The 27,781-nt window shown below is 38.7% G+C and overlaps 1 protein-coding gene across 9 annotated transcripts in view; it reads right to left on the bottom strand.

Moving 5' to 3' along the window:
- lrrfip1b (leucine rich repeat (in FLII) interacting protein 1b) overlaps positions 1-27,781 on the bottom strand; it is a 49,907-nt gene that overhangs the window by 20,295 nt on the left and 1,831 nt on the right. For 5 of the 9 annotated variants that reach the window (XM_058402999.1, XM_058403001.1, XM_058403004.1 and 2 more), the window contains exons 2-5: positions 4,608-4,694; positions 2,372-2,389; positions 1,479-1,526; positions 455-499 (exon numbers count right to left, since the gene is read on the bottom strand). In XM_058402999.1, coding sequence (XP_058258982.1) covers positions 455-499; positions 1,479-1,526; positions 2,372-2,389; positions 4,608-4,694 — 198 coding nt within the window. Of the gene's footprint in view, positions 1-454; positions 500-1,478; positions 1,527-2,371; positions 2,390-4,607; positions 4,695-19,820; positions 20,082-27,781 lie in introns of those variants that run through there. The other 4 variants (XM_058403002.1, XM_058403005.1, XM_058403000.1 and 1 more) reach the window with 3 other exon arrangements.

Below are 27,781 nucleotides of genomic sequence, written 5' to 3'. Positions count from 1 at the left end.
CTCTAAAAAGAAAAAGTACAATGTTTTGTCTGATTAATTCCAAGAGAGAAAACAAAATCGTTAAAGCTGCTATAATGCAAGTAATAACAGGAACTAACTTGTTTCATTGACTAAAAAAAAGGACAAAAAGAACAACGTGTCTCTGTTTTAATAAATGATCGTCGTCACTTAGGTTATCACTGGCAAATTGCAGTGGTATGAAAGGAATGAATCCAGTTTGGGATATGCCGTTACAGGAAAATAATAAACAACATGGTGGCGCAGCAACCCTGCCTGTTTTCTTGTCTTGTTCTATTAATTTGCCTAACATCTGTAAAAGTTGTCTGGACTTCATTTCCACCTCAAGTCACATTATGTTTCTATGGCGACTTTGTCAGAAGATAAACCAGATGCAATTTTTTTTTTTTCCTCTTTTTTGGGAGGTGAAAGCAAAGCAGAGGGAAGAGGTACAGACCGACGTGTGTCTCCGTGAGTGGCGTGAGTACCGCTCGCTGTCCTCCTGCCGTGAAAGTGCAGCGGGAAGAGAGAAAAAAGGCAGCAGCAAAGTTGTGGGTCAAAGGGTAAAGGTGAAAGAACTTTCAGAATCATGGCACACAATGACCACACTGGGCATGCCTTAAGCGCTTAATCTGTCACACACCACGTGATACTAACAGCGATAATGTGTTAAGCTGCGTTCACACATACAGCGATTGTATCGCTGCAAGTCTACATGACGTTGATGAAGTCGCCAGTACTGACACAACTGGTTGCCATAGCGATAATTTAATTCAATTCATTTCGATTTTATTTTGTATAATGGTTTTAACAATTAATATTGTCTCGAAGAAGCTTTACAGAAATATAAACAGTTTAAAATTCAAGTAATATTTATCCCTAATAATCAGTGAGTGGCACAACTAGCATTCCAACTTGACAACAGATCAGATTTCTTGCTTCTGTAACAAAACATTCTGGAGAGATTTGGCGTTTGTATCTAAAATTCAGCAGTGAATATCTGCATCATGTCATAGCAGATGAAGGAAAAGCTTTTGCCACGAATTACGTATGCTCTACTGTTTTTACTACTAATGGTAGTCGCTGCACCATGTCGCTTCATATTTACTAAACTTTTCTCAACTACCACATCACAGGACACGCCCACATCTAGTCACCAACACTCGCTGTCACAGAATCAAAGCTCTCTGGTCGCTTTGTCGCTGTATGTGTGAACGTACCGTAGCGTTATAATGAGTCACGTGACTGCTGCTTGTTAATTGCATCTCAGTTAAACATGATAAAGTGTTTAAGACTTCCCCCTTAAGATATTGAACACATGCAGCATTAGCAAAATAAATCAAATACTGTTCGAATCATGCAGAGTTGCCTGTTCCTATTTCTACTGCACAGAACATTTCCTGAAGATGAAGCTGGGTTCACTATCTGACATTTCTGCTATGATGTAGCGTGATGCTTTTTTTTTTTTTTACATGCCGTACCATCCACTGCTCAATATGGCCCCATTTGCTGTCCAGCCCATAATATTTCTGTGTGCACACAGGAAGAGAAGAGAAATCGGAAGAGAATACAGAAGATGGTGAAAGATGAAGCATCAGGGGTGAGAAATTAAAATACAAAAGAAATTCAGCTTTGAAACATGAAACAGAATGTTTAATGCTCTTTCCTTTATCTATTCATCATGTATGTATAATAATAATTTGCCACATATACATTACAGCGAAATTCTTTTCTTCACATATCCCATCCTTGGAGGTTGGGGTCAGCACAGGGTCAGCTATGATACAGCACCCCTGGAGCAGAGAGGGTTAAGGGCCTTGCTCAAGGGCCCAACAGTGGCAACTTGGTGGAGCTGGGGCTTGAACCCCCGATCTTCCAGTCAATGACCCAGAGCCTTAACCACTTGAGCCACCACCGCCCCAAAGTAGCATTGATTAAGCTGGCTTTCATTTATTCCTCAGCCTTTCCAGGATTTTTTTTTTTTTTTTTTCAATTTGCGGCAACTTGCTGAATTTTTCTTTTAATTTCAGGAAAACTACTTGGTGAGACTGTAAGCAAAGGATTATCTTTTAAACGCCTACCAGTGAAGACACATATATAATTATTTCTGCGATAGCTGTACTCATGTTTGACACATGTGAATAGAAGAGGATCTTTGACTGAATGTATGTTGTGACGATGCCAAAACGTGACACGTGCCTTGTCCCAAAGCTGTAAAAATCTGCAGTAATTTTGCCAAAACTGCAAGTCACAGAATCCTGGAGGGACTGATGCTGTTATCTAAAACGGTTTCCTTTTGAATCCTTAGAAACCTACGATTTTCCTAGTGTTTAAGAGAAGGACAGGAGACAGTGAACTGAAGAACAGAACTTACCCTTTGAGCTTGATAAATCTAGACGGAAAGCCATAAAGCAAAAACAGAGAGAAAAAGAAGGTGATGTGTGTGAGTACATGGCCAAAGACAACAGAGAGTCAGTGGAAAAGAAGAGTTGTGTAATTGTATTATCTTTAGCCTTTAAGAATAAGCCATTGGCAGAGTTTTGTTCCTGCTGTAAACCTATTAGCTTTTGCCCATTTTTAAGCTTGGAAAGAAATCACTCATCTGCAACAAACAACCAAATTATGCACTCTGTGTGCCTCATACGTATACAGGGGCATATAATATGTCACTTTTGACATCCACATCAGTTTATTTATTGTTAACAAAAAGCAGACTATTTTAGTTGTTTGTAGAACCACATGCAACACCAATAGTCATAAAAAATCGATACACAGAATTGCATGAAAAAAGCGAGGCTGGGTCTGATTTCTTTCTACTCCAGACTATAGAGTCCTGCAGCTTGTGACGGTGTCAGCTGACTACAGAGAGTGAAACACGGCTATAGTTTTGTGTGCATATGTGTGATTCAGAAGGTGTGAAATACAGCTGCAGACAAACAAAATGTAATGAAACTATGTACGAGAAAATAATTGATTCTCCAGAATGAAGGAGATTAAAGCACAAACTGTCCAATCAAAGACCAAATTATACCATCAGATATCAGAACTGTAAGTTTAATATTTGTTTGAATGAAACATACACAATATTGTCAAACGTTTTGGGACACCCCTCCAAATCACTGAATTCAGGGGTGGGGCTTAGCCCCCTAGTTCCAGTGAAAGGAACTCTCAATGCTTCAGCATAACAAGACATTTTGGACAATTTCATGCTCCCAGCTTTGTGGGAACAGTTTGCGAATGACCCCTTCCTGTTACAACATGACCCGCACACCAGTGCACAAAGAACAAAGAGAACAAACCCATTCACACAATATGGACAATTTAAAGATGCCAACCACGCATGTTTGTGGACTAGGGGAGGAAACCGGCGTAGCCAGAGGAAACCCCCGAAGCACAGGGAGAACAAGGAAACTCCTCACATAGAGGGCGGTGATGGGAATCAAACCCCCAAACCCGGAGGTGTCAAACAGGCAAACCTCTAAACTGTTACACGAAAAAAGGCAGAGAAACAGCTGCACTCATGCCTCCATTACAACACCGATACACTACATGAATACAGCTGTCTCTCTGCCTTTATTCGTGTAACAGTTTGTGTAACAGTTTACCTCACATCAATCTTATTACAATATTAATTAGAGCTTTTGATACAATGCATTACTGAATCATAATAGTTTTATTGTCAAGGTGTTTCATTGCAAGTTTCATTGCACAAAACATAATTGAATAATGAAACATTTTGAATAATTTTATTTATCTTGTACACATTTTACCATTTGTATTGTTTATTACTATTTCTGTCCTAACAGCTCTACCTCAGAACTGTAATGCAAACACTGTACATTTCATTTAACTCTTGTTTAACTATCTCTGATGAGAGAGTTCGAAAGGTGTTGAAAATAAGCATTAGGCTTTTATTTGATATCAGTATCAATTGTATGTCTATCTGTATAAAAGATCAACTCTATAAAATGAACATATTATTGATTCTGAATATTTTTTTCCTTACAACAGATCCACGGGAGACAGACAGCACAGTATAGAACCATTCTCTTACTTACGTTATGCACATACACTGATCCTGCTGAAGAAATCTTCCCTCAAACCCTCTGCTCACACAGAGCCCCTTGTTCACAAGACTGCAGTGCTAACTGGGGAAAGTTCACACTGGCTCTCCCGAGTGCCACAACCTACTAATCTACTTTGGGACCTTTTAACAGGGCTTTAAAGCAGGCGTGACTGTACATGGTACATGCTTCAGTTCGGAGAATGTTCCTGTAATCCTGAGGCTGTTTGTAAAGAATATAACAGGGTTGCACATGCCTTATAGTTGGACATTCTACTTTGAATGGCTCATGCTCCATAAAGAGAAAAAAATAAATGTAAATATCTTCAGTTTGTCCCTCTGGGGAAATGCTTAAAAGAGCTAATTATGTGGAAACCTACAAATAAAGTGTTCTAGCAGTGAATGTTTCAAATAGAAGTGTTTGAATGCTCAGCAGGAGTGATGCTAATTGACATACATTTTTCAGTAGAAGTTAATCATTGGTTCATTTCTTAGTGTTATAATGGGTCTTATTTCATTTTAGTGTACTTGACCACGACAGGCTCACCTCTTTCTGCTGCCTCTCCAGTTCCTTTAAGCGGATCTCTCGAGCTTCTGCCCGGGCCGCCCGCTTGGCCGCCAGTCTCGCCTCCGCCTGGCAAAGGAATAGAAAACAAAAGAACATGCCAAATCAGGACCAGTTGAAAATCAATCCTATAAAACAAAATGTACCCAAGTAGTATCCCTTAGAGACTGAAGAACTAAAGCACAAGAAAATCAGAACCAGAATCTGCTTTATTGCCCAAGAATGATTCATTTTTGAGGAATTTGACTTTGCGCATGTTAACAGACCATCAACAATTAAGAAGAAAGGAAAAAGAGAAATGTTAAAAAAACGAAGTAATTAAAGCCACTGGTTCTTGATGTACAATCCTGACTCTCATAACTGCATACCACTTTATATTAGTTTTGCTGTAGCTACTAAATTGTTCCTAGCAGTTAAATCATATGCTTCAGAATGAAAAAATAATAATAAATAAATAAACCAACCAGATGTTTACCATGGTCAATGAAAAAAGCAGTGGCAGAGCTATAATATATCCAGCTAGCCTGGAAGCAGGTCTGATTTCTGACAGCTGAAATGTAACTCACGAGCTTGCTTTTAGAAGATGCTTTTTAACCTTTAATCCAATCCTCATACCATTCACAGGTTTTCAGTGATTAAACATTTCCTTAATCTCATCACGGTGCTCATTGTTCTGCATAAATGCCAGTCTGATAGATGAAACAAAGTGGTGAAGCCGAGAACCCACTTCATCACATCCAGAAATCAGATTAAAACCAGTACTAATACAATGAATGATACAACAGATCATTATTACAGATAGCATGTCAGGTAATAGACTGATTTAATGAACAGAGTTAGAACAACAGTGTAACAGTGTCCTGTCTACTGTAGGATGTTTTCCAGTTTCACATCCATTGTTTCTAGCATAGTCTCGGATTCCCCACAACCCAGTGCTTACTTTAAGACAAGTGCTTACTTTAAATGCATTAATGAAAGAAATGTATACTTTTATTAGATTCTTTAAGGAGGCTTTAACACTGGCAGTTTAGTCTGACACAGAGCAGGTTTCTGATGAAAAATTGGTAATGTGAAAGCTGTCATACAGATCAGGAAGCGCAGCATGAGTTCGAAATGATTGAAAACAGTGATTTGCGAGTTCGGTTGCACTGGAACTCTAGCACGATTTCTGTGAACGTAACCACAACTCATGCTTGGGTCTGCACTTGTTCAGGACGTACAGTAACCTGCGCATGTTGTAGATGATCCCATTGCTACACTGCCTCCACTGGCTTCCGTTAGCTGCACACATCAGATTCAAAACACTGGTGCTTGCCTACAAAGCCAAAAATGGACCAGCACCCTCTTATCTCAAAGCTCTTATCACTCCTCGCACTGCATCCCACTCCCTCAGACCTACTAGCACTGCTCGACTTTTCCCACCATCTCTCAGGTTAAGAAGTAGGTATACTATTTTGTGTTCTGGAGGAATGAACTTCCCTTAGATGTTTGAACAGCACAGCCAATGGCTGTCATCAAATGACCGGTGAAGGCCTACCTCTTGCTTAAACACTTAAACTAGCGCTTATTTTCCCTGTTTGTTTTATGTAGTCTGTGACCTAGTGAACCAGTGTATTCATTAATAGAGCTCAAAGCTCAAACCTCAAAGCCCTTTTGTATATAGCTCTGGGTAAGGGCGTCTGCCAAATGCCATAAATGTAAATGTAGCTGATCATTAGTTTCCACAACATACATGTACCTCAAGTGCAAGGGGAACATTGTGAGACGAAGTGCCTTACTATGTATAATAGTAGGACCAAAAAAAAGTAGGTCTCCATGTTTTGTTCTCTGTGCACGTTTGTGATGATGTAAGATGAACGCAAATGAACTGGGGTTTGATTGAACCAAGTGAGTCTGAAACCAGACAAATGCTGCAGGGGAATCTGGGAACAATCGTACTCTGTTCAGACCACAGCAAACGTCCCCACAGTGAAAACCACCAAATCATTCCTCTGTGTAGATAAATGATGATGCAGCAGCCGTATTTCCCTACTACCCATACTACTAACCCTTACCATCTTACCCATTTCCATTTACCCTCCTCATTTATCCTGTACTTAACAGCTTAAAACACTGGATTAATATCAGATCAGATCATATGGCATCAGATTAGGTATCAAATCAGATCTGATCCACTGAGATATTTTAAATAACTGCAAAGCATTTCAATTAAATGTTATTTATATACTGCTGTAAACAATAAACTTTATCACAAGGCAGCTTTACAGAAATACAGATGGAGATGTAGTTTTTGCAGCTTGGCAGCAGATGCTTTCAGAGACTTGGCTTGTTTCTGAGCGGATGTCTGTTTTGATCAGTGTCTAGTGTCAGCTCATACCCAGAGCTCTATAATGGCAGAGTGTATAAGGAATACAACACAACCTTGAGGCGTTAGAGTCAAATAATCAATGTCAGGGTGGTGAGTTGCAGCCAGATGTGCAGCAGAGTTACTGTTACCATGTCAAAGTTGATTCATTTAGGTAATTCGGTTAGTTTATTTCAGCGTAAACAGGCACCAATATCAGATTTTTCTGTCTGCTGAAATTAATAACGCAGTTTATCAAGTTACCAAAACACTATAAACATAAAACCTTCCATTCTTTCCAAAATTTAAATCTACTGCTTTGTCCCTGACTGTAGAAAGTACTCATACTGTATACTGGAGTTAATATGTTAATTAAGTCTCTTAGTGAAGAAACAATAATGCATTATTACTATCAGAGCTCCATGTATAGGTTTTTTTTAACAGTAGACAGAAAACAGCTTTAAAGAAATACAGTCCCTAATTTGCAAGCCAAATATGACAGTTAAGAAAAGCTCCCTGAGACAGAATAATGAAAAAAAAAAAACCTGTCAAGAAACCAGTCTCAACAGGGAACCTCCTCTCTGCTGTGTGTCACCACATGGAGGCGTTTTGATCATTAAACACACTACAGTCGTACAGTGAAATGGCAAACAGTACTGAAATACATGTGATCAGTGCTTCCTGAATGAAATTCTGTTAGCCACAACAGCTCTTTTAAGCCTTTTGTTCAGTTTGCATTTATTCTTATAGTATTTTTTTTTTATCTTGCGTCATGTTTGTGTTTTGTGATGTGATTCTATCCATTTCCTTGTTTTGTACATGAGTTTTCTGAACTTTCATTGTAAATGCTATGGGGAAGTCAGCAGCGTACTGAACAGTTCTGGACCAGAGCCCTAATTTACATGGCCTTGTGTAACCTCAGAATACAATGAGGCAAACATTTAGAAACTACAATGGCTGGACAGACCTCTGGCACTGTACATCATATATTTGCCATACATAAGTCCATATGTTTTAAAATACTTTGGAAAAACTTATTCCATCTTTCAAGATGATCACTTAGGGCAGCATTCACCACTGACACCACTCTAAAACACAGCTCAGATGTTGGAAAGAGATTTCTATGGAAACATGTTGATTAAATTACACTTACAAAGTAACAGCATAGCTTAAACTCTGGGTGTCCAATCTTATCTGGAAAGGGTCAGTGTGGCCAGTGCTGGGTTTCATTAAAACCAAGAAGCCACACCTGAGTCTGTTGAAAGCCAAGATGAACTGATTAAACAGGTGGAAAGAGGTGTGGTTTCTGCTTGATTGGTATGAAAACCTGCATCCACACCGGCCCTTTGCAGATAAGATTGGACACCCCTGGCTTAAACCAACAAGAACATGGCTTGTGTATAAGAAGTGGCATTCTAAACAAACCAGAGCAAAGAGCTGACTCGTTCATATCACATATCACTACAACATCCTGTAACATCCAGCTTCAGCTTAAATAAATGGACAAATCACAGATGTGCGGTTTCCCTAAACATTCATACAGTCTATTGACAGCAAACAAAACCAGCACTGTGCTAAAAGATTCTAACAGTAATTCTGTTCCAGATTAGGGCTGCAATATCTTTTTCCCCAAGCACGCTCTGCAATAGTTTAGAAGTGACTAGACTTATAGCCTAAGACAATCTTTCTCACAAAGGCTTTTTATTCCTTCTTCAATAAACACTTTGTCTTGGTCAGGTTCATGGAGAATTGTGTACTCCAAGCACATGAACATTCACAACCAGGGGCCATTTATAATAGATAATCCACATAGCAGCATGGAAGGAGATGGAAGAAAACTGGAGAACCTGGAGAAAACCTATGGGTATGTGGAAAGAATTTTAAAACTCAGCATACACAGTTACCTGAGCTGAGGAGCAAATGTACCTCAGTCTGCTAAGGTGCACCACCACTATGCCACCCAAATAAATCCATCTAAATAGAAACTACACCTACCAACACCTAAGACCAAGATACATTTACTAAACTCATGGTATCAAACCTGTGGCACACCAGCCATCTCTACACCTTCCATTTGTATTTATACTTTACAGATCATTTCCATGAACATCCAATATGACTGGTTTGTATGATAGATACAAAGAACACTTATTTCATGGAAAATTGCTCTACAGCAAGCCCATACATGTGGGTTGCCAAATCCACAAAAAAGTAGTTCTGTTCATTTTCAACATGTACGGCAAAACAGGAAATGTCCTCTGTGCAAACAGAGAGATGGCTCTATGCCTTCCCAATGCTGTCACTGTTGTGTACACTATACACAACCAGTGTTTCTCATTCTATCTGAACAGACCACGGTTCCAGCTGTCATTGAAATTACTGACTTTCTCTCCATACCTGCTACCAATCAGACCAGACCTACAGTCCCAGATAAACAGGGGCACTTTAGCATGGCAGACCACAGACCCTGAAATTAAGTACATGGCTCCTGGAAGTAAACACAGCTTACGGGGTTGTAAACAAAAGGTTTAGGGTTAGGTTTGAAATTGGGTTTCATAGAGTTAGAAACATCTCTCTCTGGCTTACCCTAAAAGTGTATATGGCAACATTGACTTCATACAGCGGAGAGAGAGTCAATATTTTTGTGCATAAGCTCGTCAAAATTCCTCTTAAAGGTCTGAAAGATCTCTCACTCGATTGAAAACAGTGATTTCATGGTACGACACGGAAATGGTCCTAAGCAACTTGAGCAAGATGATAAATAGTCGCTTTCACTGTGTTTGGTTTAAAAATGTGGCCAAACCCAGCAGTCAAAGATGATGATGTTGCAGTATGTCAATAAACCTAATCAATCTAATCAATTTTTTCAATTCAATTTTATTTGTATAGCACTTTTAACAAAGAGCATTGTCTCAAAGCAGCTTTACATAAGAAACAACATAAGAAACAACAAACATAAACAGACAAACAGTCCTAGATGTTATCCCAAGTGTGCAAGCCTGAGGTGACTGAGGCGACTGTGGCAAGGAAAAACTCCCTTTGATAGTATGAGGAAGAAACCTTGAGAGGAACCAGACTCAATTCAGCTTTATCAGCTCTTGAAAAGACAGACTGAAACAACTGGCTTCTCATGGTTCACTGACAAACTGTCAATGACAGATTTGTCCCCATTGCTCAAAAGGTGTGTTTAGTTAAATACCATTCATTGCAGGCTATGGCTACCTGGATACCACTAAGAGGAGTGTCAATGTGGATGTTTTTAAGGCAGTGAATTCATGGTCAGATTTTACAGTCAATAAAATATGGTATTTGTGTAAGAGTACGATTTGTTATTGTTTGGTGAGGAGCGGCATCAGGACGTGTTATAAACCCTTCTGGCCTTTGATACACAAAGGTCTTTAGGGGAAAACAGCAGGAAATCGCCCTGGTGGTCCGGAAGGAAAGGAAGTTCTACCAGTGAGTGGAGGTCTGCCAAGGCCATCTGGGTCATTTGGTTTGACAAGAAGGACCATATCAGGGGACTTTTATAAGGTCATGAAGTGTCGACTTTGCATGAACACATTTACTGACTTAAAAATGAAACTGAATCAAAAAGCAATGCCTTCTGGGAAAGTTTTGCCCTTGTGTGTACATGTTTACTTTAACTCATCAAGGTTAGATGAGGTGACCTGATGAGCTGCATTTCTGAAAATAAACCTCTGCAATCTGCCTACAAAGGTGATAGAGTTTATGTCAAGGTGAAAGTGGAAGCGAAGTGTGATAACTGTGGAACAAAAACAGTATAAGGCATGCAGGACTTCTTTCGGTCACATCTGCTGATCACAGTGTATATCAAGATAGACCAGCTTTTTTCTGTAGTCACTGTACCAGTGGCAGTCCCTCATACAGCAAGACTTTTGTGCTTGAATGAGGCAGAAAAACAAGCACAGAAATAGGAAAGCAGTCTATAAATCATAAGACAAAAGCATGTGAATGCCAGCATAGCCTATTTATGGCTTAAATGATTGATCCCTTGTTTTTCCACAGAAGGCCTTACACGTCTTTTGGCTCAAATGAGTCCACTGTTTCAGCAGAGACATGAAAGAAGTTTTTGGAAACTGAGCATGCTCACATGGAAGTGTTAAAAATCTTAGATGATTAGGGTAAATAAGGTCAGAGCATAATCACATGGTTAGAAGAAATGTGATAATTGCAAGAGTCTCCATGTAGTAAAGTTTTCTTACAACTTAAACACAACCACAAAACTACCAGAATATACCAGGACATCTGTGCAGGGGGTATGTGTGTGTGTGTGTGTTTTTATCTTTATGGGGACCACATGTCCACAAGAACATTTTCAGGGACATCTGCCTGGTCCCTGCATTTTTGTTTAAATACTATTTATTTATTAAATGTATTTATTTATTGAATTTTAGAGAAACTATACATTATTATTAAAAACATAAAATGTTTAAGATATTAAAGATAAAATTTGTTAGCATGCATACAGACCAAGCAAATGTCCACAAGAATATTTGCGGGGACATTTGTCTGGTCCCCACAAGAAGACGTTTTCTATTTTTTTTTTTTGTTGTTGTTGTTGTTTGTTTTGTTTTTTAAATAGAAGCTAGTCTTTATTATTTAAAAAAACAAGAGACAAAAGGTAGACATAGCAATTGTCCACAAGGACAATATTTGTTGGGACATTTTTTAAAAATAAAGAAACTAGACCTTATTATTTTTTAAAAACAAACTATTTACTACTACTTTTTTACATGCTAAGTCTAAAATTATTTGTAGCTCAAATGTTTAAGGCTCTGGGTTGTTACTCGCAAGATCAGGGTTCAAGCCCCAGTAAAAGGCTTATATAATAGTGGCTTTTTCGTCTTCTTTTAATTAGTTAGCATGGATGTAGACATAAAATTACGTGTGTGTGTGTGTGTGTGTGTTTAACATCACAGGCAACTAGGGGTACTTTGATATTTACTGCTTTGACTCCATCCCAGTAGACTTAACAATACCACAAAAAAGAACGGCCGCAAATTATACTGCCATATTTTTATGTCCATGCATGTAATGGGATCCAGACCACACAGATGCTTTGAGCTGTCGTGGATCATTCCTTTTCACTGGGTTACTCTGCGGCTGCATTTCTAGCAACATGAGCTATATTCTGGTTTTCTTGTTTTTTAAAGGGAGTGCTCTAAACACAGGCTGACACTTGCTGTGGTCACAGAGACTGAGGGGAAATGATCATCAGGGAATCTGAGAGGTGTTACGTACTTTATAAAGCGTGAGCGTCAAGGGTGCAAGGAATATTTCATGTATGAGCTGCATGAAGTGTAATAAATATGCGTAGTCACATCATCACATGACTCTGCTTCACCTGGCCTACACACATGTCTGCTCTGGACTCATACTCCCAGCAACAATCACAGCCATCAACCATCTGATTATGTCACCTGTGTTTAACATATAGATTCAGTTCTCTCATGTCCATGATGTTTACCAAGCCTGACTTTCGGTTTTGGTTTACCTGGTTTTTGGACTAACTATCTTTCCTTCTCTTGACCTTGATTTTGCTGCTGGTCTGTTTGCTGTGCCCGTTTTTGGAAACTGTTCCTATTTTTGTGATTAGTTCCTGTTATTTTGCACTGTCTCTATTTTTTGTGAAAGCTCTGATTAAATGACCTGCATTTGCATCCACTCTCTAAGTATCTGTGTTGGTGAAATATAGATACAACAACATCCTAATCATAACAATTTGCACATGTTGGTGCTGATTTTCTAAAATAGCAGGAACTAAATTCCAAATGAGTGTGTATGGCTTACAAAGAATGACATCATCTACAAAGACAGAAGAGGAACCAATATTCTGAAACCTGAAACTAAATCTAGCCACATATGAATTATGGCCCACCCAGTATAACAAAGCTTAAGTATGTATTACTTAATACAATATAAATATAAAATAAAAGAGAGAAAGTGTTCTATCCAAAAGCAACATGTTAATGAAAACCTGTTTATCAGTGTAGACATGGGTGGGAGGTGTGAACACTTTCATAAACAGCCAGCAAATCATTTACATTTTCATCTCCTGCCTGGTAAAGATTAATGTGCGGTGAGGATAATACTGTGCATGTATCAACGTGTCAGAGGATTCTCTGTGCTGGAGGGGAGACGAATCGAAAGCTCGGGAAATTCTGAAACGCAGCACACTCTTTGGGCAGGTTACTCTACAAGCAGTGCACAAATTCTCTTTCCTTTCCTCTGTCCTTCTTAAGCCTGTGTCATATGGCTTAAAATACACTCCTCCTAATTAGGGAATTCAGTAATGAGGCCACATTTCTACCTTCAAATAGACTTGATATCATCTCTTCAGTGCAGGTTTCCTATTTTTTGTCATGGAAATTCTTAATAAGCCTCACGCTCCTTGTTCCACAGGGACGAATTAAGGTAAAAGTGAGTGAGTGAGCGTAGCAAGTGCTTGTTTTTAGTACCTCTCTGGGCTCAAGGGTGACTCTGGAAACTCTCAGTGCAAATTTAGAGCTATGAAACATTCCAAAGGAAACAAGTCTGTAGTCGTCGTCGGATCCGGTTTGCTTGTTTTATACGTCTTACCTAAAAAAGCATGGCCTGGTAGTAGCCAATGAGAGAGTGCGGTAAGTCCACGATAGAATTTTGCAAATGCAAGTGAACTATTTTTAGCCATGCATTGAAAGCTGATGGTTATACCAGCATGACAAAGTAAAACATACAATCAGAGGGATAAAGAAAACACTCTCAGTGCAGCTTTGTACAGCCTCTCAAAAACGCTAGTGTAGCAGCATGGTACTGAAGGATAAATAAACAAAATAATTTGTGGCATAAACATTAAAGTCCCTTTTTCTGTAATCAGATTGGAAGGAAAACTAAAGCATGCCAAGTTTCTATTACACTGCAAATAAAATGACAGCAAGGTGAAATATCTTGAACAGAATCAAAACGATATAGTATATATTAATAGTTCCTATTAAAAAATGACAACAATAAATGTATAATAAACAAACAAACAAACAAACAAACAAGTAAATAAATGTTTAAATTTTCTTGTTCTATTGGCAGGTTAGTCTGCTAATTTTAGGAATTAATTTATTGAAAAATTTAAAGCTTTTAAAATAGCAAAATATGTCTAGAAATAGGCTTGAGAAATGATCTAATATTTAGTTTATTGTAATCTTACAATAAGAAACAGTAGATAAATCTGACTCACATCAAAATAATTCCACTAGCTAAGTCATTTTTCTCAGTCTAATGTGCTCTAATACATGACATCTCATTCACAGGAATTAGGACTAACAGTAAACACATCTGATAGTACCATAAAAGGACCAGTTTAGCTTTTCGCTGTTGCCCTGCCCTGGTGTTTAATTTTCAATCTCTCCTCATTAGTATGAGCATTAAGTATAAGCAAGATTTTTCTAAAATCAGGGCAACATTAGCAGAATGTGACACTTCATGCCGAAAAGCAGCTAAGCTATAGCTGAAGAAGGAGGTAGTGAGACTTAAAAACAACACATTTCAGAAATGTATGCAAATAATCAAACAAAACAAGTTGACTGCTTACAGACTGTTGGCTGTAAACGTGTCTATCTTTGTGCATATGGGGGACACAAACACAAAGTGCACTGTCCAGTAAACATTAAGATACCTTCATCTACTCTCTTCCAGTGACGCTGTGTGTCCAGGTTGGACCTTAAAACAATGCTTAAAAGTCCAATGAGTGTTAATACTTTGACCCATTTGAAACAGAAATTTTTATTAGACACTAATTTGGTGAAGGTCTGTTAGTTCTGTTTTAGGGGTTTTAATGTAGATATTTATGCAGGCTGCACTGCTCACGAAACAGTTCGAATTAAATAAACCAACAGCGCAATGCTGCAGTGAGATACTTGATCATTTGTTTTGCTAAAACACTGAATTCCATCCATCTTCAATAATGGATACTGTATGCAGGGTCACAGGGATCTTGGAGTCTATCCCAAGGACTGGGGGCACAATACAGGGGACACCTCGGACAGGTGCCAGCCAAATGCAGGGCACAATCACACACACATTAAGGACAATTTAGAGATGCCAATCAGCTATGCATGTCTTTGGACTCTTGGAGGAAACCAGAGAACCCAAAGGAAACCCCTGAAACACTGGGAGAACATGCAAACTCTGCTTACACAGGAATTAAACCCCCAATGCCCGAAGTATGAGGGAAACATGCTAACCACTAAACCATCACATTGAGCTCCACTAATGATAAATAAAATAGATGAAATTCTAGGGGAAGCCAGGTTTCCTGTGTAGTCTTATAGCAATCAGCTGTGGAGAATATTGGGCATGACACAGGATATACACCCTGGATCACTAGTTCTGCACAGCAACATACACTTATTCTCATCCAAGGGCAATTTCTGGGGGCATGTTTTCAGTAGCTGAGAGTAAAACTGGAGAATCTGGATGAAACCAATGCAAACATGACATACAGACAAACTCAGTACTGAACCATGAACAGCAACACAGGAGTAAAAACTGCAGCTAGGTTACTTAGTTGGTTATATCCTACACTACATAATAACACCAGGCACAGAGATCAATTAGAGAATAAATGCCTTTTCAGCATCTAGCTATCCAAACCAAGCGGTAGTAAAATTGTCAATCACACACAAAAAATAATGAGTTCTGTTATTCTCCAGAGACATCAAGCATCTTTGTGATTCTACTTCACACACAGCTAACACTTACCATGCTGGTGCTGGTGAGATGATGTTTATCCAGCAAGAGTGAGCCTGCAGAAGACAATTTATAGCATGGAAATCGTGAGTTCATCACAATTTTTTGGCAAACCATGCTTTTTTTCATCTTTTCCTGACACAAATTTCCTTTTAAACTGCAGTAATTTATCTCCAAGATAGTGAAGACTGCTGACATTAGCACAGTGCTGGAAACAAAATCCAATTCCCTCATTCAACACTGACGACTCCCTCATATCTACTCAAACACAATTTGGATATTTTTTAGGGCTCACGGAATGGAAGTCGGCTACGTGAACATTCAAGAAAGCCCAAATCAGCCTAGCAGCAGAGAAACCAACGAGACCAAAGCATAAAAACGGCACCATCAAGGTCTTGAACTAGGAATTGTTCTTGGGACCGTTTTTTCCCCCCAAAGGAATTCTGACCAAATCCTGACGATTCCCACAGTAACTTTGGCCAATTCTTCCAGCTCCCAGAGTTATTATTTGTGTTTGTGACCACCATCAATTTATTAGTGTTAGTATGTGGTTTAATTGGTGTCCACAGATTACAGTGGGGGGAAATAAGTATTCAAGGCATCAATTTTTTTTTATTAAACACACTTCCAATGCAGCAATCACTGAACTGAACTGAGGGCATGAAGCATTTATTATCACCACACATACATTACAGCACAGTGGAATTCTTTTCTTCGTATATCCCAAGTTGGGGTCAGAGCACAGGGGCAGCTATAATACAATGCCCCTGGAGCAGAGAGGGTTAAGGGCCTTGCAGGGCCTAACAGTGGAGCTTGGTGGTGCTGGGGCTTAAACCCTGATCCTCCGATCAACAATCATATGAGGATTTTGACCAGATATTGTTATTAATCTACACAGATAAGAAAATCATAATATTAAAATTAATAAAAAAGTTAGATTTAATAAAATGGAATGACACAGGAAAAAAGTATTGGACACACTAAGAAAAGCTGTACACCAAGACAAGGTAAAGCAACATCTGATGTTAATGAGTAGTACAAATGAGAATCAGCTGTATTAATTTATGTCGATAGGATAGAAAAAGGCTTTCACACTGCATGATTTTAGCCCTGATTTTCAGTCGCCGACTAGTTTTGTCACAATCACGCAGTGTGAATTACAAAAAACTCGATCTGAGTGAGTCGACGCCCGTGAAATATTTGGCATGCTAAATATCTAGACCTGTTGGCGACTCAAAGTCATCCAGTGTGAAAGGAGTTCTGACTGAAAAATACATCTGTGATAACCTACAGCCAATGAGAGAGCAAGATAAAGGACAGCGGGCAGTTCGGGGAGGAGTCTATTAAACCACAATATCAGCAAGCATGGCTTCGGTTGGAGCAAAATATTATGGTTTAATAGAGCTTATAGGATTTTATCAGAAAAAATGTCTTAAGTATAGTTATATCCGAATAAATAAGCTTTACAATAGCATCAAACAGAATAAAGCAAAAACATTTGCTTGACCAGCCGCAGCAGCACATTGCAAAATTATTAATTTGTTCAATTATGCAGAACACACAATCTTTGTTCCCCGCACAGACCAAGAACTCGTGTGATCTTGCGTTATTTTCTTATTATTTCTCGCGTACGTTTCATTATAAAACGCAGTTTGCATACCAGATAGAGTTGTCGGCGATTCTTCCTATTGTGAAGTCATGCAGCGTGAAACCTCCTGTCGCCGATCTATCATGCAATGTCAACACAGCAGCAACTGAATGCGGTCGCGCAGTGTGAAAACAACAGTGATCCGACCACTTTGAAAATCATGCAGTGTGACCTCGGCATTAGCCGCCACTGAATGCAAGTATACAAACATCTCATGATAGATATAGGCAAAGAACTCTCCCAAGACGCAACACTGATTACTGATGGATTTCACAACTCCTACATGTTCCTGTAAACACCACTGGGACCATTATCTTCAAGTGGAAGGAACATCACTCCACCATCAACTGGCCATGCACAAGAGCTCACAAGATTTCTCATCAGGGAGTCTGAAGGTTAGTCAGAAGAGTAGACCAAGAGCTAAGGACCACTCAAAAAAAGAGCTCCAGATATACTTAGAGGCAGCAGGTACAAATTGTCAAAGAGCAAACAATACAGCCCCCATACATGTTCACCCCAGAAGGTTCCAATCCTCCTGTAATTCACAGGCTTCTCCAAATGTTGTGTAGAAAACTTTAAACAAGATTCAACATGCCTATTCTTCAATAATGGAGCCTTCTGGGGTGGGCCTTTGCTGCAGTGGAACTGTGTTTAATTGATGTGTTGAATACTTATTTGCCTCACAGTATATACACAAATTATTTAAACCAGAGCAACTGTGATGCATCCGACACACTCTGTCCTGTGAGCTTTATATCTGACTTCCCACTCCCATCCAGGAGAGTAAAAACCTCTAACTGTGACTTTTTTGCAGTCGCAATCCAAATGCACTCTTCTAGTACACTAAATACAAAGCATCCATCCATCCATCTTCAGTAACTGTTTCATCCTCATCAGGTTAATCCAGAGCCTGTCCAGGGGAACACTGGCTGTGAGTAAGGAAAGCACCCTGTATAGCATGCCACATTCACACACTCATTCACACCTAGGGGCAATTTAGTGAAGCCAGTCTTCATACCATCCTGTTTTTGAGAGGAGAAAGAATCCCTGAAGAAACAAACCCTGCAGAGAACCCTGAAGAAAAAATAAGTTATGAGAATGATGTGAATCTTCATGCACAGATCAACACACACTCATGATCAACCTGGAGAACACAGACCTGTGAGATGGCAATTTCTGCTTATGTGCTTATTATTTATTTATAATGTTCATCAGGTGTAGCTAGCCACATGTTTGCAGCAAAATGGAAAAAAAAGGATAAAAATTCAGATTCACAGCAGATTCACTAATAGATTCATTAATCTTCAGTGGAGTAAAAATAGCAGCTAGTCTTGCTTGTTTGGCGATATTGAAAACTACTAGAGTTTGCTGACTATTAGTTCAATGCTATATGACTATCATGGGGGTGATGTAGGGAATGGAATGATAGCATTTTGCTGTGCTAAGGAATATACTGTATTCACTCAACTGTGATCCTTTGACATGAAATTGGCTCCAATGACGGGATGGAAGATGAATAGCAAATTGCAGATTTTGACTTCCTTTCAAGGTTGCTAATGTTATCCATCAAATAGCCAACTAGCTAAAAATCTATCTTAGGCATCATATTGGAAACAAACTGCAAATAACTGTAAATCTTTGGTACAAAGATTGTGAAATGAAGTTTTAGTCTCAATAAGAGCTTCAGGTGCGTGTTTGTGCACTCATGAGACTAGACTGTCTTTTCAGCCCACCCCTGAAATGCCACAGATTTTATAAATCCTCTAAAATGAATTATTATGAAGGGAAGAAATATTAGAGAACACTACTGACAAAATAATTTGCACTACATTTTGCTTAAAATGTAAATTTGGCTATTCACTAACATGGCAATGCGCCGGGATTAATAATGCACTGCACCCAACCACTAGAGGGACATTCCAGCTTCACTTTTTAATCTCTTTTACGACTTCCTCCTAAAATACAATCTTTGACTACAATCAGAAATTATAAATCTATAAGGTGACCTAAATGGTAAGTATTGAATGTAGGTGTAATCTAGTTGTATCTAATAAAGTGAAACTGTATGATCATTAGGTCAGAACAAATATCTTATACACTAAGGCTGCTAAAATTTCCAGTGAAGTGGGGAGATCTAAGAGTACTAGGAGATCACACACACTCTGACACACACGCACATCCCAAACACCAGCGATCCAGTGTAATCCACTCTTAAAATGTCATAAGGTCCCATAATGCTTCACTTCCTCCTTTCCACCTCTATGTACCAAGTACTAAGCAGCGGCTTAAAGCTTATCCTACCATCCCCCAATCTCTCTCACACACACACACACACACACACAATGGACTACAGTATTACTCTATGTGAGCATGCAGATGGATAATGACCATATAAGACTATAAAGAAAACACTGTTCAAAAATATTTCATTAAAGGTTACGCTGTTCTAGCCTTAACAAACCTCACAGAGAAATGCATTAGGATCCGTCAGATAGATGGCTGGCCTGCCATTCATCCACTGGACATTAAAGTGTTTACTGGACTGTCGTCACAGGATGTTAACGCTGTCTAGAGGCTTAATGATCCAGGTCAGTAAGTAGAGACTTGGCAGTCTCCTTCTGCTGCAGTGTAGCCAGGCTTATGTGTATTTTCTTCCTCTCCCACTGGCATTTATTCTCTGCCCAATGAAGACCTGCCTGACCTTTTCCCATTTACCAGCCAAAACCACCACGCCTATTCCTCAGTGTGTTTCTGCCTGTTTAAAGAAAAACTACATTCCATAATGCCTTGCTCTTATGCACCACTTTAAGGTGTGTGTTTTCTGCCATACGAGTCACAAGTCAGAAAATGAGAGAGCCAAGAGGTGGAACAAGTAATGAATGCAAATTTGGTCAAATGTTCCATGAACTCAACATGTGTGACTAAGACAAATGTTAAATTTAGAAAATGACACACTCCCATTTCTTTTCCTGTACAGCCACAGCGTGGTCGCACAACTGCAAAGTTGTAATTCACATGAGCCAGTTTGCTTGTAAATGTACGTTCTCAGGCACTTTATTTATAATTCCTACACGGGATCCTAATTCACACAGGATCTTCGTGGTGAACAGTAACACTGAGTCTGTAACACATGGTGCTATTGCTCAGATGTAGTTAGAATGACTGAATAGATTTACGGGTGGTTTTAAGGGTGGGGGGTGAAAAACACTCATCACTTCAGTAACTGCACTTCATGACTGTACTTAAGTACTATTTTGTTGATTTGTTCTTGACTCAAATCTTACTGAAGTTAAATACTTAAGTACTTTTACTCAAATAAACTTAATGAGGGGAAGAAACACATATTTTTTACTTCTTACATTTTCATTTTGACCTACTTTGACCTGAAACTACTTGCTACAAATCTCAATATCTATTTTTCTGCTACCCAACTGCTTTCACTTTTTGAACTTAGATAAAAATCAGATTCACTCAACGTCTGCAAAGTCAAACGAAACTGCACACAGCTGTGTTCATTTGTTTTTGATAGAAATGGCATTTGCCGTCAAATCTAAATGAGCATGTTAAGGTATGTCATCATTAAACTGGTTAAATTTCATAGTTTTATTTTTGTTCTGTTACAGTAACCTTAACATTAAATATACCTATAATTAATATATATATAATTTTAATTAAGTCATTTTTTACAGTACCCCAAACATTTAATTAAGTACCTACTTTCCTCAACCCTGATGTTTCCATCTCCAAAAACCATTCCACTAAACATTCAATTCTCATTCTAAAAGATCATCAAGAAGATGCCATTATGTCCGGCTTACTACACAATCCCATACTCACACTTAAGAATCTCCTTTGTATGTGAAGATCTTAAACCACAAGTATATGGGAACTGCCAAGGTAGGAAGTCTTTAATTTAGTGATGGATTTCACTAAAGGGACAGGAGAATGAAATGCACATGGTTAGAGTTCTACTCATCTGGCTCTTATTGCGGAGATACCATTCTTTACCATGCTACACATTAACCAGCGGGGCTTACTGTGTCTCATTTTACATGTAAAGAGAACAGTTAATCGGAATAGAGGGCAGAGGTCATTTGCATATATCAGGTTTACATTAGCAACTACACAGTGTACACAGCCTGTTTAAGTGAGAAAAAGATACTGGAAAATAGTATAAGTAAATCCAAGCTAGGGTTAGGGTTAGCGGGGTGGGGGTGGGGGTCTACAGCACTAACTGTGGGAGTTTGTGAGAAAAAATTAGTGACTTTGGGGAGTTTAGCCACATTCTTTTTTATATCCTCTTTTCTCCTCCTTTTCTCAGCTCCACGGGCGTAGCTGCATTTCAGTGATTATTTCTAAATTTGTTCCAAATGTATAAAATCCTCACTCTTGCATGCTCTAACTCTTCCTCTGCTCTACTCTCATCTGACAGTCTCTGAACCGCTCACACCTCGCACATGTGCAGTACGATAGGAACGTACCACTATTCATGAACCATGGGGGGGGGGGCTCGCATTTGAAAAGATGTAATAATAACGTTAAAATCTTAATGGTTATGGACAGACCATACAATATATGATAGAAAATTAATAAGTACTATATGATTTATACAGGCTTCTTGGTATCCCTAATTCCCTGGGGCCCTAAGCGGCTGCTTACCTTGCTTATTGGTTAAGTCCGCCCCTGCCTATAGGTGGCTTTGAGATGAGTTATGTAGCAGAAATCACACCAAGATTTTACTCTTTGTGGCACTGCCAAAACATTGTTAAACCACAGATTTTAACTCACAATCCAAGATTTTGTATTGCTGCAGCAAAATCAGGCCAGAATTTGTAAAGAAATTCAGGTGAATTGTACAAATATTATGGTACAAATATTTGCCATCCCTAATATAATTAATTGATGTTAATTAGGGGGTGTGGTGATTTAGTGGTGAGCATGTGTGCCTCACACCTCCAGGGTTGGATGTTTGGTTCCCACCTCTGCCCTGTGTGTGTGTGTGTGTGGAGAATGTTCCTTAATGTGAAATAAATTATATCAGTGTATGCTCGATGTAACTAACATTGGACAAGCATGTAATTAACATCATCTATCCAACATGCATTCTTCCTGTGTTTCTGGGGTTTCTTCTGTGTACTTTGGTTTCCTTCCCGGTCCAAAGTCCTACTTTGTGGGCTGATTGGCATTCCTAAATTGTCTGTCATGTGTGAATGGGTGTGTGCTCCAAGGCTCCCTGTGTAGAAATGGATGGATGGATGGATGGATGATGTTAATTACATACTTGTCCAATATTAGTTACATCAAGCATACACTGATATAATTTATTTCACATTAAGGAACATTCTCCATTTACCTTGACGAAATAAGCAAAGGCTACGTCAGAGCATATTTCAAACAGGAATATCAAGAAGATGAGATATTCCTAACGCTAGATGAGGGGAGGGGGTGGGGCTTTCATCTTTTGACAGATCTGTAGCATTGTACTCCTATGTTAAAATGTGTTCTTCTTAAGCCAAAGGTTAGCTATAAATCAATAACTATAGATGTGCAACTGTGGAAAAAAATATCTGGTCACTTGTAAACTGTTTCCACATGCATGGCTCATCTCTTGAAACTAGATACAAACATTTGGAAAAAATCCTGCAGCTGGTCTCATCTGTCTGCGATGCAGTAAACATGGCTGAAGGGGGTTATAAACTACTGAAAAGTTCCAACTAGCTCCAGCCATGTTCTGGATCTGCTGCACAAGCCAAGGAGCCAAGTCCAGTATAAACACAGTAGAGTGAAAGTCTCTCTGTTTACACTTCAGAGCATTTCTGAATGACCAGACTGTGTTCAAAAGGCAGCGACAATAGAACACAGGAAGATAGAGAAATATATGAGAGAAACACTGAGGATGGCCTCACATAGACTACCTGGAAATATACAGATCTACTAGATGAGAGAACTCGACCATGGCACCACTTGACCATGTAGCCGGCTTTGAACTTCTGTTTCTGTGGTAGTTTTTGTGCTCAGATCTCCATAATTGCTGATGTCTTCAGCAAGTAGGACTTTATGTTAAAACTAATTCAGAAATTACACTGATGCTCATACTTATATGTAAAAAGCTCCTGGTTACACATTTGCCCTTGACTATAATCAGTTATCTACAGGAAATGATTTATAATCACACGCTCTGGTGTCACCAGATGAGGATGAGGTTCCCTTTCGAGTCTGCTTCCTCTCAAAGGTTTCTTCCTCATATCGCCTCAGGGAGTTTTTCCTTGCTAACGTTGCCTCTGGCTCATTAGAGTTACATATGAATTTTTATATTCCTGTACCGCTGCTTTGAGACAATATCCATCGTTAAAAGTGCTGTACAAATAAAATTGAATTGACCTGAATAAATAGAATACGTCATGACTGCAAGCACTGCAAATTCCAGCAGCTGCGAGATCCTAACCGAAACACATGCCTAGCATAAACATCTGGGAATCCTTTCAATTGAAATAAAAATAAATCAATTTTTACAAAGTTGGGGTAATGAAAGAACTGTGGATGACAGTAATGCAACCAGATGTGGCTCAAGGACTCCAAACACACCAATGAAGTGTTCAGTATTTTCCCTGCTTTAGCTAAAAAACCTTTTGCTTCCTGTCAGGCTGCATTACACCACCATGCGTCATGGATTATTTTCCTAAAACACACTGAAGTTTTCTTTATATTTATTACATAAAGCACTAATTAGCCATTTACACTTAAATTTAATGGACTTGGATTTGGACATGTAACAGTAATACAAAGTTTCAATTGTCATCGCACCATGGCAAATACACGCCACATCCCTATACAAAAAGAGGAAATAAAGCTCCAGAGAGCAGCTACAGTGTACATACTTTACTTTAGTATTAAGTTTAAAGCCTGAATTTGGGAATTTGGGCTTTTAGTTTCCAATCATGGATTATTTTCCTAACACAGTCCACACTGAGGTGTTTTATTCCTCTTATTCCGCAGTGATTTGCCAGGGATTACAAAATGCTAGTATTTATCCATTTATAGTTATTTGTTGTAGAATTGATTTGGACGTGTTACCACAATACGCTTTTTTAGGTAAATTTCGACGTGAAAGCAATAATCAGTCAAAACAGACTCATATTTCCTGCTTTGAAGAGCTACAAGCATAAAGTATCTTTTAGAAATACCAAATACAGGAGTCTACACTTTTTATAGAATGTATTAAGTTAAAAGGCATGTCTTGTATACAGTTAGGGTTATACGTTTACATCCCCCTTGCTGAATCGGCAAAATTTTAATAATCCCTCTTACTACTTCTGCATATTTGAACCCTTTTCAACCAAAGTCATGTAATCAGAAAGGGCAACTGAGGGACTCGTACACAACTATTATAAAAGCTAAAAACATTCACTGATGCTCAAGTGGGCATCATGATCCAGGGGGGTGTAAACTTTTAAACAGGATGCTCAGTTTAAGTTATTATTTTGTTTAAAAATAATCATTATCAAATTACATTACATTACATATTTACATGTTTCCCAGATAACAAAATAATAACAATTTACTCTAACCACTCTGTTCAAAAGTTTACACCCCCCTAGCTCTTAATGTATCATAAATGTTTGTATTTTTTGTAATAGTTGTGCACAAGTCCCTCAGTTGTCCTCACTGTAAAAAGATAGATGTCAAAATCATACAGCCTCTGCCGGAAAGGGGTCAACGATGCAAGAAGATGCCAGAAAAGCAAAGAATGTGCAGGACCTGAAGGGTTTTTCTGAAGAACAGTGGGCAGTTTAACTGCTCAGGATAAATAAGGGACTCGGGAAGAACTATCCGAAAACATAAACACAGTCTTCCAGGTAACAAACCCCCAGTATTAAAAATCAGTGATATGTAAACTTATGGGAACTGTTTAATGTGTGTAAATTTGGTTATTAATTTGTCTTGTGGACTACATGTAAACATCTGTCATGTGAAATTTATTCAGGACAAAACTATATAAAAAACAAAGGCCATTGTATAAGATTCCTTTTAAATACAAGGTATAATTCTGCCTTAAATTTTTGGGAAACTGGAAATGACTTCCAAGAAAAGAAGTGATTCTGGTTCTGTAATAATCCTGCATTTGGAAAATGAGCTGAAACTTAAGGAGCTGATCACTTTGGATGCTTTTAAAGTGATTATAAATGGCTTGGTGACAGAAGCATCTGCTATATATGGCTATGCAGTGATACTGATTCTTTTTATTATATTTTTATATTCTTTTTCTTATATTTATTATACATTTTATTATATAGGAATCTGATTTATTTCTATGATGTTTGTGTGGATGCTTGTATGCTGCTATTTGTTAAAGTGTGCTGCTGCTTATTTTGGCCAGGACAAGCTTGCAAAAGAGATTTTAAATCTCAATGTTAAAATAATAATAATAATAATAGAAAAATATCCAAAAATATTATAGCATTCAGCTACATATTCATGGTTCTTTTTTGTTTATAGAAAACTGACAGATTGTGTCATTAGTTACACAGAGAAACTCCACCCTTTAAATACACTCATAATGAATGTTAATCATGTGCTTAGCAATTAAGGTGTGTTGGTGTGGGCTGGGGCTGAATTTTCCTTGCCAAGAGAAGACAGCAGTTGTGTGGTGTGCTGACTCGCTAGCACAGATACATCCATCCATCCATCCATCCATCCATCCACTGTCTATACCCGCTTTATTCCTAATTAGGGTCACGGGTTTCTGCTGGAAACACATTGGGTGAAATGCAGGGATACACCCTGGACAGGTCGCCAGTCCATCGCAGAGCACAGATACAGTGATGTTCAATATGAGAACAAAACTGCATTCAACCTATGTGATAACCTTTAGGTTTTCGCTTTTTTTTCCTCGCCAGTGATATTCAACATCGTATAAATCAGAAATTCATGTAAAAAGTGCAGACACGCAATCTCTCAGCAGAGAATCATCTTGGATAGTCAGTAATCTACAAGGTAAGGAGCATGACGGTGTTGATGGTATTAGCATGAAGCTCTAGGACTGTCTGAGCAAAGCGCATAGATGCGTAGGTGAGAGATCTGAACAAAATAAAGGACTAAAATGCTCCTTCGTCACAGTTTTTGGTAGAAATGAAGTAACAGCTATGGACACAAGTACCAACAGGTAATTGAGATGTATTGTTGGTAATGAAGCAATTCAAAATAATGTAAAATAACTCAAAGAAGCATGTGTAAAGATCTCCAAATAGTGAGAACAGAAACAGTTCTGCAATTAACCGTAAATAAAGTTATCATTAGTGTCACGTTTCAAGTTCTACCAGTTATTATTACTGTCACCATGTTACCAGTTAGACTAGTTATTATCATGCCCTGTTTTGTGAAACAAAAACATTCTCTGCTAATCAGTCATGGCCTGAATTCCAGAAGTTATTACTGGAACCTGTAGTACAGCTCACCACTTTAAATTCTGTCCTGAAACTCGACTGCAAGAACAGCTTTAGTGAATACCTTAAAGCATGCTTCTTTCTAGCTTTTCCTCTGGGAACGGTCCCGAGGAGCAGAGATTGGGGATCTAGAGTTTTATGAGGACACACAACACCAGAGGCCCTGAAGCCACTGTTAATTCTCAGTCTTTCTATAATGTTCTTGAACTTTCTTCTATGCTGAGATATTTTTCTTCTATGTAGCCAGTTAAAGTTAACTGAATGTAAATTTAAGACAGAATATAGCAGACAAGTTGCAGGAGAGTGTTGTCTTAGGCGAAAAATCCCTGTGTGGGTTTGGCACTGAGGAAATGCTTTCCAGATGTAGGCCATTAACTTTAAAGGTCACAGCATGTCAGGAGAATCATGGGCAACATCAGCATTTTCCCATGTTAGATTAAGTTTGATGATGTGAGATAATGTACATGAAAGAAGCCTTTAAGCTAAAAATACTTTAATTCATACCATGTACTTGCATTGTAGTACTTTCCGTTTGATGTGTTCTATAAAAACAGAGACGCTAACACTTTCTGGGAGGTGAGAGATTTTACATTCCATAGCCACTAGTCACTTCATTTAACCACTGACTGCTTTATTAGGAACAACTATACCTCTGCTCATTCATGCAATTATCTATTCAGCCAATCATGAGATTCAAGATTCAAGAGGTTTTTTGTCATATGCACAGTGAAGGATGCCTAAAATCATGTGGGTACAGTCATCAATTAGGCAAAAATGTGATCCTACTGTATTTGACCATGGCATGGTTGTTGTTGTTGCCAGATGGGCTTGTCAGAGTATTCCATATCCTACTGATTTCACATCTACACAGAAAGGTGTTAAAACCACAAAGTGTTCAGCAGCAGCCCTGCAGGCGGAAATGCCTTGTTTACGATAGAGGTCAGAGGAGAACGGCCACAGTGGTTCCAGCTGACAAGGG

Source organism: Hemibagrus wyckioides, linkage group LG11 (genome assembly GCF_019097595.1).
Source record: "Hemibagrus wyckioides isolate EC202008001 linkage group LG11, SWU_Hwy_1.0, whole genome shotgun sequence".
In the NCBI taxonomy this organism is placed as follows: domain Eukaryota; kingdom Metazoa; phylum Chordata; class Actinopteri; order Siluriformes; family Bagridae; genus Hemibagrus; species Hemibagrus wyckioides.
This window is presented reverse-complemented; position numbering and strand designations above follow the sequence as displayed.